Source organism: Telmatherina bonti, assembly GCF_933228915.1.
Source record: "Telmatherina bonti genome assembly, chromosome: 9".
Lineage (NCBI taxonomy): Eukaryota > Metazoa > Chordata > Actinopteri > Atheriniformes > Telmatherinidae > Telmatherina > Telmatherina bonti.
Genome location: NC_136627.1, coordinates 12,273,596 through 12,289,238, shown reverse-complemented (window position 1 = coordinate 12,289,238; position 15,643 = coordinate 12,273,596). Strand labels below are relative to the sequence as shown.

Below are 15,643 nucleotides of genomic sequence, written 5' to 3'. Positions count from 1 at the left end.
CAGTCCATCACATCTAACTACTTATTTAATGTAATCACTGCCAATCATTGTCCCAGATGAGCGAGGTGCCTCTCTCATATAATCTAAAAAAGTCTGACGACAGTTGTGGGACGGTTGTAGCTCAGAGCTAGAGGGGTAATCTTCCAACTCAAAGTTCAGTGAATAAATTTCTACTTTCCATAGACTTTATGCCAGAGGTGTCAGAATCCAGTCCTCGAGGGCCGGAATCCAGCAGGTTATTGTTGTTTCCCTCCACTAACACAGCTGATTCAAATCAATGGATCCAGCAGCTTCTTGTCAACCTGTTTGAGTGTCGGTCAGGTGTGTGTTGGAGCACAGAGACAACAAAAACCTGCAGGATACCGGCCCTCCAGGACTGCAGTTTGACACCCCTGCTTTATGCCAAAGTGTCTAGGTACATAATGCTAAAACCCACACTGCATGTTGATGTGCCCATAAGCATGAATATGGGAACATATAGATATGTTCTTGATTGTGTCTGTGATTGCATGAATGTGATATATATTGTTAAGAGCACTTTGAATGGTCAGGTGTGAGGATAAAAAAAAAAAAAAAAAGAGCATTATTTCAGGCACTTTTACTTTTGAAGTTAAACTAACACTATCACTGACTGCTACTTTTTTTTTTTTAATATATGTAGTTTTTCTTTAAGCGATTAAACACCTTTTTATCAGTAACTCATGATGGAAAATAAAAATGTATGTTTCTTGTCCCTGCAAACTGGAGTTTTGCTGCCTGGATGTGTGCACATCATGTTGTGTTTGTTGGTAATTCATCCATCTATACCCTACTGAGCATTTTTGTGTGAGCCTATAGCTCCCTCCTTCTGAAATAATGGCACATTCCTGCTCGGCTTTAAACAAACTCCACAGTATATGATGGTAATTGGCACATTTGCTTTATTTCGAAAACAGACATTGAAACCATTTTTTATTTTTTCTTGTTTTTTTTTTTCTCACAAGTTTGAACTCCTTGATAAGGTTGAAACTGGACATTGCACTCACTGGAACATAGGAAAAGAATGTTTTTTTTCATTCGTTTGTTCGCTTGTTTGGGGGTTTTTTTGTTGCTTTTTTTTTTTTTTTTTTTTTTTCACTTTTTCGTAACATCAGTGCAAGAGTAATTTTTTTCCAATTCATATAAACTGTCATAACAACACCAAAGACATCAAAAAAGAAGCCGCCACACCTCTTAAGTTTTTGTGACTGCGAAGAAGTTCCTCTCAGAGGGAGAGTTCCCATCATGCATCTGGTTCGATGGTTCATGCTACTGTTCTCATATTTGCTTGGCAGAACACAAATCGTTTATATGTAAGAGCCAGTTACATCAATACTATAATTGATTTCTATAGTTTATTATATGATTTCAATGGCAACAGGTCCTTTACTGTAAATGTGAGTAGGCAGAGTTTGTAAAAGGGGTGTAAACCAGGCTTGAATGACTCAAGCAGAATAAAGAGAGCAAACATATTGTCCTGCATGTTGCTTTTTGGATTCAGGGTAAAACTGCCCAACTGGATACATCACACATTAGGTATACATTCTATCATCCATTTGATGTGTCAGTGCATCATTTATTTGTTGTGTTTTCAACACACCTGTACTGTGTTGAAAACTAGAGTTGCATTTTAAATCCTCTTTTTGTTTTGTGCGTGCATTTGCAGAACAGATTTTATTTGCAAGATGGGTTCAGAGAAAGTACATTGCAATGCAAATCAGCAACGGTGCATTGGCAATGCATTTCAAATGTGTGAGTAACCAGTTGGGACCAGTCATTCCAGCCGATGTTATAAACACATCACGTAGCATAAAAGAAGTCTCCCAACACATCATCATCATCATCATCATCAAGATAACAATCATTTTTCATAATCATCAACATCAACATCATCGTCATCAACATCACTTCCTCATAATATTAGCTTGAGCCAAAAAACTTCACGCTGGAAACTCCCCCCAACATGAGAAAATCATTGCCACACAAAAAATGACAAACAAATAGAAACGGACGGCCTTCGCATCGGGAAGGCAAAAAAGAGCAACCTTTTTAGATTTTTGTTTTTGTGTTATTCTTCATACTTTTAATTCTGCTTTCGTGGGGTTTGATTTTTTTTTTTTTTTTTTTTTTGCCTCAGTCGTTCTTGGACTCGGCGGTATCTTCCGCCCCATCTGCCGGGGCCGGCTCCTCTGCTTTCGACTCCTCTGCAGCATCTGCGTAGAAGGAGGGAAGGAAAACAGAAAGGTAGAAATTAAAAGTGAAGCAAAGAAATGAAAGGAGAGAAAGGGGCAGAAAAAAAAACATAAACTTGAGTTAGAAAAGAAGACAGCTTGTTTTGCTGTGGTTGGTTGGAATGATGGAGCTTCTTTACTGGGTTTGTTGAGATACATGGAAAAATATCCTCTGAAAGAGATGCGTACTATAATTCTACGTTCTTCATAAGTTTACCTACGACACAGAGAGCTTGTCATGCTGAAGATGAGGTCTGAAATCTCTCATTGGTTGTAAATAATAGCAAACAAGTGAGCTAATAATCGACCCAAAAAGCCTGTGGATGGACATTACAAGGCATCTTGACCTGTTGCATCGAATTCTGTAGGATTCATTTCAGTTCAGCTTTATTTGTATAGCGCCAATTCACAACAATGTTGTCACAGGGTACTTTACATACACATCATTTCAGGCCAATTCATACGTAGCCTATATGAGAAACCAACTGATTGCAATGAATCATGACTTGGATCCAATCCCCCATCCTGAGCATGCACGCGGTGACAGTGGGAAGGAAAAAACTCCCTTTTAACAGGAAGAAAACCTCCAGCAGAACCCGGCTCAGGGAGGGCAGCCATCTGTCTCGACTGGTTGGGGTGGAGACAACAAAGGATGGAAAAGGATGCCCACAGAGTGCCTCATTATAAAAAATATCCATCCATGGCTTACATAGAGGCCAGTGCTGCTGAATCTGCATCACAAAGACATGACTGGCCCACATTACCAAGATTAAAAAGCATTTTATATGATGATTAGTCTGCATTGTTAATTATAATAATAGATTATCTACACTAAATATAAAAACCAATAAGAAAAGGAAAATCTACATTTAACAGACTTCATTATACAGCAAAGCCACTGTAGGATTACAGCTTTTATTTTCTCAGACAACCTTTTCTTCCAGTGCCTTCAGACCAGTGATGTCACACCCAGATGATCTCATACTCTTTTAATAGAAGGAGAAGACTGCAAGGAATGACATCATTGCATTGGAGACCGTGATAATGGAGGGAATGTGTGTGTATGTGAGGGTGTGTGCACGGAGAAGTGGGGTGATCATGCCAACATTAGTGACTGCACTAATGTGTGTGTGTGTGTGTGTTTGTCACACAGGACAGCATGAGTCACAGCAGATCTTCGAGGTAAGAGGTAATTGGCTTGTTAGGTGGTGTGACAGATTTGAGAGTGTCCTTCTCCATAGCCGCTGAACTATGTGGAGCAAACACAATTTCATCCAATTTAGCGAGCAAAAGCCTGTCATCTCGCCTGTAGTGACATCAGATTGAATTTACCAACAGCAGGTTTGTAACGGACTGACACGCCCGGAGTCATATTTTATCCACATGAGCTGCAACTTCTATCTCAACTCAAAGCCTTTTAACACACAGAAGAAAGCACATTTTCTGCTCATTCATTAAATGCTGGAGCGTCATCCATCTATACAAGTGACATTTAATGTCTTTACTTCCTTTGGCTGTGCAGTTTACCGGTTTAGTCCTAAATCAGCACAATGCAGAGGTTGGACAAAGCGCTGGGTCAATATTCTGTTACGGTTTACTAAACTTTTACAGCAACTAGACTGGAAATGGTAAAAACTGAAAAAGATTGCCTCTAACGGGAAATAATGGTGGTTTTTAATGTGTGTTATAGGAAAGGAGAAGCCTGTAAATCACTTCTGATTGAGCCACAGAGTCACACATTCAGGAGGGCTGAAAGGCAGCTCTTTATTTTACTCTTTTGGATATCCACAAAAGTTATAGTTTCTATCCAACATGATTTTTTTTTTCTACTTCCACTGAATTATAACCACAAGCAATGTAGCCAATACCGCCAAAACAGCCGCCCCACCTAGTGCACTTTTATTGTGTCTGATTTACATTTATTTTCCTGGATTTACCAACGATTTGACTGCTTAGTACACCTATGGATAAATATCTGCATGTTTTCACTAAGTATCGCTGCATGTGGGTTACAGAGGAGTGTGTACAGATTATTATTGCCAGTCATATTGACTTTTTTCACGCTGAAACTCTCCAAAAGAAGCGTTCTGGCTTGGATCGTAATATTCACCGCTGCTGGTGACACCAGAGGAAAAGAAACACGTTTTCTGTGTCCAGTGATGTTGTCATGCAGGCATGAAAAGGATGAAACGCTCAGCGCTCGTGTCTTTTACCTTAGCTAGTGGTGCAATGTAGGTTTCAAGTTAAAATAGATGTAGAATTATTTTTAACCCTTTAAAGTCTGACCAATAAAAAATGGTAAGAAAAGTTACATTTTTTTATTTGGGGTCTTTACAAAATGTAAAAAAAAAAACTTTCTGGGGGGTAAATACTACTGATGATTACAGTGTATTCTTCTGCTTTCTGGTATCTGTTAGGCAGCAGCAGACAAGTCTCAGATTGTGTTCAACAGGATTTTGAGCAAAGATTTTACCATGAAGTGATGCTAAACGTCTCAGAATCTTTGTCTATCAAACATGATACATTTGGCTTTATGGGTTTATATTGCTTTTTAAACTGGTTTTACTGGTATTTAAATTGTAATTCCAGGTAATACGATTACTGTCATGGCATGTGTGAGCATGCACTGCTAGTATCAATGATACGATCTGGAGAAACTACCAGACCTTCACAAAGCGACTCAGTCATAAATATTCATCTCTTTCAGAGTCACTCCAGTTAGTCAAGTAGACTGGTGCCAGCGGTGGATGCTTAATTAGCAGTTCTTTGTCAGGTAGTGTTTGTTTATGACAGACTCCCCCGGTGAGGCTCGTGACCAGTATGGATCATTAATCATTCATTTAAATCAGAGCACCTGTTATAGCCGCTCTGCTCCATGCAGGCCAGCCATCCCATCGAGGTGGTAACTATGACAACAGGGAGACAGTGCTGCCTAGGTGACCTAGTTTCTGTGTAGTTCTCCAGTTTGTGTGTGCGTAGGTTTCCCACCTCGCACTCCCACCGACTCCAGAGTGAACATGCTCCATTAAGCACCTATCTGACCCAGTCTGAGAGTCCTTGGACCAGATATATGAGTTCATGTCCAGAGTGTGTTTTACCACATCTCGATGTTTCTGCTGCCGTCGGAAGTTACTCGTCTGAGATCTTGTTACAGCTGCTGTGTTACATCTGTATGTTTTTTGTTACGGTTAAACCAGTGCTGTTTTGTTTGGGGAAAATGCCTTGTATGCCAGTTTTCCTTTTGGTTTGGCTATTTTGAGGCCATTTCTGGTCTGTTCTTGCCTCGTCTTCCCCATTGGACAATAAATCTATATTGGTCCATGTGAACACCTTTCCACAAGTCTTTCTTTTGTTCGGCTCAGTTGAGCAGAGTTTGGGTCGTAACAGATCTGTTAGCTGACATGAGAAGTTCAGAATACCGAGGATGTGATTTGTGAGGGTTTTTACGGGACAATCCTCTGTTTCCATTTGCATTTTTGTCTGGATAATTGATAACAGCATGGTACATGTGTCAGACGTGCTATCGTTAAATTCACATGAAGCCGTCTGAGATGTTCATAAACCTTAATGATGTGCAAAACATGCTGCTTCGTCATTAAGCAAAACACACAGCAAACCCCGACCGTTACCGAGACGACATCATCTCGCTGTGGAAACTTCTCATTTCTGAGCCGGTTCCTCATCAGTATGGAGTTCCCATCAAGCAGACGCTGAGATACAAGGCTGTCTAATGTAATATTGAGCTGTGTGTCTGTGTTAAACAGCGAATGGTGGAGCTCTGCCAAAGATCTTTAAATCCTAAAGACTCAACAAGCAGCTTTATCTTATCCTTCCTGCCAAGTAGACGGCGTAAAAGCTCACCAGTTCTTCTTTATTAGATTTTTACAGTGAGTAATTGCTTCTTGATTGTCGGGAGTGACTGGAACTATTTTTGTTCCCCCGCGGTTGCATGCACACCTTGGAGTAGTTGGATCCGGAGCGTACCTTGTTTATCTTTTGTTTGGTTAGGCTCCTCCTTCTCGGCTGTCGGACTGACAGCAGCAGGCACGTCGGCTTGTCTGGCCTCCTCCTTCTTCTCGTCGCTCTTCTCCTCTTTCTTCTCCTCAGCTGTGGCTGTGGTGGGACTCTTAGCCGCTGCCGCCTCCACCTCTTTGGGCTTCTCCTCGGCTTTCTCCTCCGCCTTTGCCTCCTCTTTCTTAGGTTCGGAGGGCACTGTGGGAGAAGTGGCGGCCTGGGCCGCCGTTACAGGAGATGTGGCAGCGGCTGCCGGAGAGTTAGCTGGCTTGTCTGCCGCTGGGCTTTTGGCTTGGTTTGTCTCCTCCTTCTCATTCTTGGCCTCCTCTCCTGCGGCCTCTTCCTGCTCGGCAGGTGCCTCCTCTCCTTCCCCTTTCTTTGTCTCCTCTCCTCCCTCTGTGGCCTCCTCGCCGTTAGCAGGACTGTCGCCTTCCTTCTCTTCCTCGCCGTCTTTCATCTTTTTCCGAGTTATGTGTCCACGGAAGCTAGCCTGTATTTTGGTGGCAGCCTTGTGGGCCTTGTCCTCGGGTTTGTTGGTGGTGCCATCTTGCTCGATCTTCTGGTCTGCGTCCTCATTCTTCTCCACCTGTTAGGCAACAGAAAGTACGGCAGGTTAAAAGCTGAAAGTGAGAGCCAGAGGTGAACAGTACTGGTTTTACTGGTAAGTACTGCTGTATTGTGATTACATGTAGACGGAGGATGATCGTCCAAAAACATCATGCTGGCATTCAGGCTTACAATCGCTCTGAAGTTCATTACATATTCTAGAAATGTAATGAACCGAAAGGTGAAAAGTCAGGAAAAACAGACTTTTTAGGTGTTTTTACTGGAGAGTTAGAAACTGGGATAAGTTGGGTTAAAGTTTCAGGACGGGTCTTGAAACGGAATCGTGTGGCAGGATGAGGAATGAGGTCGGGAGCAGGACAGATCAAAGTGCAATACTGAAAGGATTTTATTCATATTACCTTCTGCAACTGGATCCATAGCTGTCCATCATATAGTGGGTTGTGTAATGAGTCATATAAATCTAATAAAAAACAAATCAAATCAAATCAAAGAATGAATGATGAGCACTGAAAGTGGCAAACAAAAACAAATCAGTACATTGAAAATGACTAAGCAAACATAAAAATAAGATATTCACCTGCTGAAGTTCCACTAAAAAACCTTACATATGCAGCTCAAATGAAAGTGTTAAAGCACAACAAAGCAACACAAATATTCAAACAGCATGCAGGCATCGGTTTTCCCAAATAATAGAAATGTGAAGCAGGAAAAAAAAAAAAAAAACCAGGATCTAAATGGGTTTGAGTTATTTTGCTGTTTCTGGTATTAAAGCTTTGTCGGGAGCCAGACACTGGCTGCTGAGGAGAATGAATCTGTAACATCATTTTATGGGACAGAAAGGAGATTTAGTGCCATTGTGAGGGGTAAAAATAATAGGCGTGTGTGTGTTGAGGGGGTTGTTGTTTCCACATAATGAAATAAATTCCCTGGGATTTGAAGCATTGTCTTGTAATTCATTTGTTATTCAATCAAGGTGTTTGGATGATATTCTACTCTTGATAACGGGGCTGAAATAGATATCGTAAAATCCTGAACGTGAAAGCATGAAAGCATTTTCTGCTGATGATCTCATGCAAACCAAAAGGCAAAGTGTAATTATGAGCCCGTCTTCATCCTCAGTCTGCTACGGGGGCAGCTTCATGTCTGGCTGCTGGCGAACAAGCTGCCCGCTGGAGTCTCCTCAGCGCTCGGCGCCATCCCCCTCCCAACTGTCAAAGGTTACCTTGACAACCAGAGTGCTGCTGGTTGGTTCCTATGAAGGACTATATGTCACCATGATTGGCAGCACACCTGACCCCTCAGGGGAACAGAGCCCACGGAAAGTCGTAAATCAGGGCGGAGCAATCGGTATAACCGAGGAGGGGTTGCGAGGCAGCTGCAGGGTGTGGTGAGGGGGGAGTTTGGGGGGGTTAATATGTATGTGTGCACATTCATTGTCAGTCTGCATCAACAGGCACCAGAGAATTGTTTAAAATCTGTGTATCTGGGTGAAAATTGTATCCATAATCCTTCTGTTTCTGGTCGTGCTGCTGTTTCTGATATAAGATTGAAACTGGACAGCTGCCTGCGTGAGGAATCACACCAGCATGGTTTGATTTAAGAGCTGGGGGTCTTAAACCAACACGCCTTCTTCAGGGTCACCGTGTCAGTGAAATATTGGACCACGGAGGGCAAGGTGCAGCCGTACCGCATTCACCTCGTCTACGTTTATTCCCTCTGGAGTCGGTGTGTAAATCCTGCCCTGTGTCTTCCTGCACATCTTAATATATACTCTCCTCCTGAAGCCATTTTAGCCAATGCAATATTAAAAAGAAAAGAAGAAGAGACCAGTGGCTGGGGGAGGGATGGTAGAATATCAGGAGCTCAATGCTTCTCCTACAGTGATTTACACCTCAAACATAATCTAGGAAAATTTGTTGATCAGTAATTAAGGATGGAAGTAAACTCAGGCATAAATCCTGCTGTTAGACGGGGCAGCTTGTAGACAAAGCCCCCACCCCGGCCCCACCCTCTCCTCTTAGGAATATACAAGCCTCAGCTGACTTATCCAGCCTTGATTAGTCTGATCTCATGGGTTGCTTGCAATTGCCAAAAAATTTGACCCAAGCACTTAACGTTAAACAGAATTACTTACGGGCTGCGTTCAGTGAGTCAGAGAAAGCGATTGATGAGGGTGTTTGGGAATATGGGGGTATGACATCATTACTGGATCAGAGGGGATGTCATTTACTTGGGCTGTGGATGAGTGGAAATGTGAGAAAGTAACGGCAAAGCGCCAGGTGATCTAATGTAAGACAGGAAGCGACATCACGACGAACATGATCGTTCATTGGCTCACCTTCAAAACGCCGGATGAAGACAGACATCAGACCTGTCATCATGTCAAGTTAACAATGCTCTTATATATTGTAGTAGAATCTCATATTATCTAACCAGAAACAACCTGAAACTTCTTTTTAGCCTTTTTAATTGAACTCTGGTCACGCACCTTCCTGCAAGCTGCGTTCCACTCACCGTCTGTGCGGCACACACACACACACACACACACACACATTTTCATTCATAAATACAGCAGCACATCCCTACGGTGCCGCACACCACAAGGTGCGCCGCTTTAAAGTCTTCACACGCCTCTTTAAACAATGCATTTGCAGCCAGGAAACATATTTGCATTTTCTGGTTAATCAAATAACTGTTTATAATTAGCCAACAGTGTTTCCTTTTCGTGAACAAGTCCTTCTGGTTGCCATAGATACGCTACATAAAATCCTGATTTCTCCTTTTAAAACAGAAATAAATGCAGCAAATATGTAAAACCAAGACATGCTTGCACACAGTGTGTGTTGATTACACACAGATTGATGAAGCTCAGTGTGCAACAGCTGACAGTTTATAAGGAAGCCCTTCGCTCCTGTAAAGGACCAACCCCCCTCCCAGTCGGTTTTTGTCTGTAAAGATAACAAATGGCCGTGGTGAGACATGTTCAGTACATCATCTGCCAGCTGGATGTGTCTATTTGAGCTTTGTCTGTCAGCTGCAGTCTGCGCTCTTTCTCCTTGCCGGACTCTTCCCTGGGTGGGCACTGGCTGTAAGAACCACACCCCAGAGTCAGTGGCATTGCCGGATTATCCATAACCACACACACACACACACACACACACACACACACACGCACACACATCCCCATCCCCCAATAGTGACACACAGTAACAATTCACCACCTTCCCACTGCCTCACTGAGAGTACCATTAGGGACTTGGGGGGGAAGAGGAGGTGGGGGGGACTAGGGAAGACAGTGGAGCGGTGAGATGGATGCTGACTGAATAACCACACACAGACACAGCTCAGGGTAATGTACACACAAGATGTGCATCAGATTATGGTGATTATTTTTGTAACTGAACTCTGATTCAGCCTCAGTCTTTTCACCTTGCCGCTCCGCCCAGCCTTGGATCAATGCCGGAGGAGGGGGGGAGAAATATTAAAGGTAATATTTGCATTTCTAATGATGCTCTGCTTTTACTGAATCCCTTTAATCACAAAACCAACAAGTCCTGCTGCTTTAAGTCAGGTTAAAGTGTAATTATAGAAGATGTGTGCATATTAACAGAGCTTTTTTTTTTTTTTTTTTAAATAAAAGAAATGGTGCACTGGCTTATTTAAAGACAAACTAATTCTTAAAACATTTCTGACAATAATCAGACAACTGTACCCCCTCTTTTGCAAGTAGTGCATTCACTTCCAGCACTGCTCCTTAAACCCTCTCCATGATTCCAGTATCTGGTTCTCTCCAAGAACCATCCAGACAGCAGAGAGCAAAGACTGCTGTCTGCGACTGCTGAATATCTCCTTCATTCTCTTTCTGTCGTCTTTCCCTCTTTTTTTTCCTCAGTGAGCAAACTGCCACCCACTCACACTCTCTCTCTCTCTCTCCCTCTCCCCCTCGCTCTGAATCGCATACACACAGCGGAGCACCACACCCTTTTAGCCGGCTATCTCCTGCAGATGAGGAGAGGGGGGCTCAGGTGGCGGCTGCCACAGCCCCCACTCGCCATCTCCTTCTCTACCCTCTTCCTTTCCTTTGACCGGTGCATAGATATGAAAGGACGCACCGCTTCTTTATCTCTTTTTTTTTCCTCTGTCCATTTTTCTGAACAACAGCCCAGGAAGAGATGCTATGCAGCAACTAATAACGGCCATATGCCAGCCTCATTACATCCTCTGGAGCAGCCTTTAATTCAATTACATCGGCTCTCCGCCTGAACAAAAGCTTCTGCAATCGCTACTGATCTCATAAGGGATGGGGAGATAGGACACTGGACAAGGGAGAGATGCCAGAGGAAAAAAGGGGAAAGGGTTGGGGTGGGGACTGGTGGAGCTAAGGGTGAGCCACAAGGCAAGAGGAAATAATCATCTTTCACTAAGAAAGCTGGGTTTAGACATTTACGTTCAGAGGAAAAATACTGGGACTCAGGCTGAAAGTTGTAGCACAACAATGGCAGGATGGTGAGGAGTACAGTACAGGAGATTAGCTGGATTTAATGAGGGTGGAAAGTGGAGTATAGGAAGAGCTGAATTTAAAAAACTTGGGGTTAAAGTTGGATTAAATAAAATGCTGAGATAAGCAAGTGTAAAGATGAAGCTGTGGTTGGGGCAACAGAGGACACTGTAATTAGCTGCTGGTAGCCACTCCCATAGTGGAGATGTTGCTAAAGCACCTAGCACTCCACATAGAGGAGCCCCTGCAATAAAACAGGGATGTAAAGCAGAAAATCCTGCTCTTTGCTCACCATGACGACCACGAGGATCTGTCTGCTGGAAAACAGAGACAGCAGGATGAGAGCGGGAGAGCCGGGAGGATAAGGTGTGCATGCTCGAGGCAGCGCCTCACCCACATGGCTGCGGTGTGCAGCATGCCGGCTTCTTTCCCTTCATTTTCACTCACCCTTTGATCTCTTCTCACCTTTGCGCCTGCTCACCTACTCCAACCATCAGTCCCCCCCCCCCCTCACTCTGTCACCACCTCATTTCCTTCCAGCTGTAGCCACCAATTTGTCTCTTTCTCTTCTTTTTTTTTTTTTTTACCTTTCTGCTTTGCAGCATTCCTGCATCTCCCCACCTCCCCCAATACCTTGCATCCTCCCCCCCCCACCCCCACCCCCCCAACTCAATCATTATTACACCTCTGCCTCAGCTCCTTCGCCGTCTTCCCACATCTTTAACCCTCATTCAGCTCCATGTGCAGCATCCACCCTACCACTCGTTCCCCTCTCTGCAGCACGCTCTTCCTGCATGTCTTTCAGCTACCAAGCCCCTTGCTTCCTTTCTTCCTCTCCTCCTTGCCAGAGCTAATATGACTCATCCAGATTGACATTTAAGAAGCAATCAAGTGCAATCGGAATCCATTGGAGTCTGATTTAAAACAGAAGAAAAGCCCCAATCAGTCTGAGAGAGCAGAGGGAATATGGACCTGATCACATACACAACCTATGGGAGATGGTTTCTGAAAACTAAGCACCCCCATATGCAACACTTTGCTTTTTGTCATTCTCCACCGGTGAGACTGGACACCGGTTTTTTATAAAGTACCCAGCAGCACCCTTTCACACGCTTTAAATGAGTGCACACTTCATAAAACCCTCCACCGGCAGCATCCACTTGTAAAGCTGGAGGGCTATGATAATCCATTTATGCTCATTTATTCCCATTGTATTCCCACGAGGCCACTGACATGATGGTGCAGCTCACTCAATCCCTACCCCACCCTTTACCCCCCCCCCCCCCTTTCCTCACTGTGGAAATTTTCTTTCCTGTGTCACTCATCACTACTCAAGACAACACATTTACAAAAGCTGCTCAGGCACCGGTTAGGAGAGCATCCCAGTTGGGTCCAATTAGTAAAAAAAAAAAAAAAAAAGCATCATTAAATTATGGCTGAGTGTTTTCAGCTTCCATGCCACAGACAAAACAGCATCTATCAGGTACCTTTCACTTGCTCCCCCCTCCACAAAGTGTTTAATCAATAATAACCAGCTCCCCAAGATCGAGTTAGAGTCTCGTGCCTCAGTGCGAGTGCAGTGTGAGGTCTGGGAGGCATTGTGGCAGCGTCCATTCATGCAGGATAATCACATTAACAAGGCGTGTCTGGGCTTTGTGGAGAGATTTCTATGAGGACAAGACGGGCCCAGAGTCAAAGCAGATCACACCCATCCCTCCCCAAGCCCCTCTAATCTGACTACAAGCCAGCAGTTCACAAAGTTCAGAGTGGAGATGAAGGATTTAGTCGGAAGAAAAGAGCTGAGGATGATGATGAAGGGAAAGGAAAAGCAGAGCAGTTTTACCGGTTTGGCTCTTCTTATGCAGCACAGCATAGTTGTAGTTGTAGTATCCTCCCTTCTTCTTCTTCTCTGCTTCTTTCTTCCCTTTTTCCTCCCTTTCACTTCTTCTCTCACACTCTCTCTCTCTCTCTCTCTCTCGTGCGCACGCTCTCGCTCTCTCCCTGGCTGTATCAACAGCTAAGCCGCCTGGTACATTTACTCATCCCAGTTTGCACACACACGCTCTTCACTGGGTCTGGCTGGGCGCAGCTCTCCCTCTCTCTCTTACTCGCTGCCTGACAATGACTACAAGCCCACCCTTTAAACCCCTCCCTCCCTCCATCTCTCTCTCTCCTCCTTTTTCTTTCCTTCACACTCTCCTCCTCCTCCTTGTCTTCTCGCTCATAGTGATGACCCCCCCCCCATATACCACCATCTCTTTTAGATCAGCGCTTCTCTCTTCTACATCTTCTCACCCTCCTCCTCCCTTTCAGTAAAAAGCTGCGGCCCCACCCTAAAAGGGCTACCCCCCCCCCTTAATAACTGACTGGATACCTCCATCCAGTTATTGCCATGACACTTTATTGTTTATTGCGCTTTATTTTAGTTTGTCTCAACACTTTCACCCTCCCCTTCCACATACACAGAGAGGTGTCTTTTCTGTCTTTTTAAGTGCCCCCCATCTGATTGCTCAGGCCCCCTCTCACACTGTGAAGACTCTCTGGGTCTCAGATTATAAGCCTGAGAGCGCAGGGTCCAAATTACCCCGGCGGTGCCAAACGCATGTTTCCTGGCACAGTTGGGTGCAGCTCTTTGCCAGTGGAGACGTGTGAAAGAGAGCAGTGAGGAGCACTGATGCGTGCACACACACACACACCGTGCTTTTTGGACACGTCACCCACACCGCCAAACCACCCACCCTCCAACCCTCCTCCCCATACCCGGCGCTCTCTGTTCTCATGGAAACACTAGACTAGAAGAGCAGAGAAGGAGGAGTGTGTCCACGAAGAGCAAGAAAGAGAGAGAGAGGAGGAGGAGGAGGAGGAGGAGGAAGCAAGGAGGCCGGGTGTGGCAGACAGGCAGGCGAGGCAAACTGCTTCCCCCTCTTTTTTTTTTTTTCTTTTTTTTTTATCCTCTTGTGCTCAAATTTGCACACTCTACTTTAAAGAGCAATGCACTGGGCATGCACTCTCCCCATTACAGGCATCACCATACAGGGAGGCTTGCAGGCGCATGCTCATCCAAACACCCACTCTCTGTATTTGTCTTTCATAAGACACACACACACACACACACTGTGGTGTCAGAAGAGTCCCCACCCCCGCTTCCACACCGGCAAGCTCCAGCAGATGCTACAGACACAATGAGGAAGGAGGACAAGGGTGAGGGGGTGGGAGGACAGAAGAAGGGATGGACTGTGTGAGGAAGAGGAGGAAAGAGATGAAGGCTTGTGTTCTGCTATTCTTCTCGCACACAGGAGTTATTCCACATCCAGTTTCTGGGAGAAGACACAGTCTTCCCGGCGGTCACTGCAACACCATTACTTGGCAGCACTACATCATCACTATGTGTAACCACGGTCTATAGCGGGCCGAGTGACACAGACGCTGTAATGATGGGAGCTTCTGCTGAGTGCGCGTGATCTCTCTCGGCTCTGCTCTGCTTTACTTTCGCACAGTTATGTGTATTCATGCTGAACTGGATGCCAGTTCAGTGTTCCCTAGAGGATGCTCTGCAATAATAGCACATATGTGCCTGGCAGAGCTTTTGCACATAAACAGATTTAAATGGCACGTTTGGAAAGAAATGTTGTTTTTAAGTAGCTTAAATTAATAAATTTAAATGTGTAGTGAGCGGGAGCTGCTCTGGTGATTAGGTGATTCGGAGCAGCTCTGTTGATTAGGCGAGTGGCAGCACCTGGGGTAGAGCAAGCAGAGGTGACAAAAGGACTGAGTCAGTGTGTGTGAGGTGTTCTGGGGAGAGGAGCTTGGTGACTGCTATCGGGTGATTACCCAGCCAAGCAATCGTCTAGTGCTCAGTGGGCCTGGTGGGAGGGTGCCGATCGCAGCTGTGTAGGGCTGCCGGCGGCGAAGACAGTTAGGGGGACTGTAGGGTGAGTTCACCATCCAGGCAGGGATAGGAGGAGTCAGGGAAATATCTAGGAGCACGCTCTTCCACTCCCCAGCCAGAGGAGAGGTACTCCTGCCGTCAGTGGAGGCCTCATTGCGCTGGGCCGGCATCTGCCTGTGACAGCTAATTGGTCGGACCAGCGCCAAAGCTCAGACCCTGTGGGAGGGTCTCGACCCAGGGGAAAGCTAAGTAGTCTTTTTAATTCTATAAATTGTATGAATGTGTTGTGTGAGTGTAGGAAAGTTTTAATGGTGTTGTTTGCACCCAGTATTGGACGTGTTGGGGTTATTAAATTAGGAGTTGGATGCTGCCGCGGCTTGCCCTACGGTGAGACCAGGGATGGGTGGGTCCTAAGAGCTCCCTCCG

General features: G+C 44.8%; 1 protein-coding gene across 1 annotated transcript; it reads right to left on the bottom strand.

Annotated features, from left to right (window-relative positions):
• Positions 1–2,151: 2,151 nt before the first annotated feature.
• gap43 (growth associated protein 43) lies at positions 2,152–13,201 on the bottom strand (the record flags this gene model as incomplete). The annotated part of the gene is made up of 3 exons (XM_079246820.1): positions 2,152–2,222; positions 6,234–6,849; positions 13,172–13,201. The coding sequence occupies 3 exons, from the start codon at positions 13,199–13,201 to the stop codon at positions 2,152–2,154; spliced, it is 717 nt and encodes a 238-aa protein (XP_079102946.1).
• Between the last annotated feature and the right edge of the window lie 2,442 nt (positions 13,202–15,643).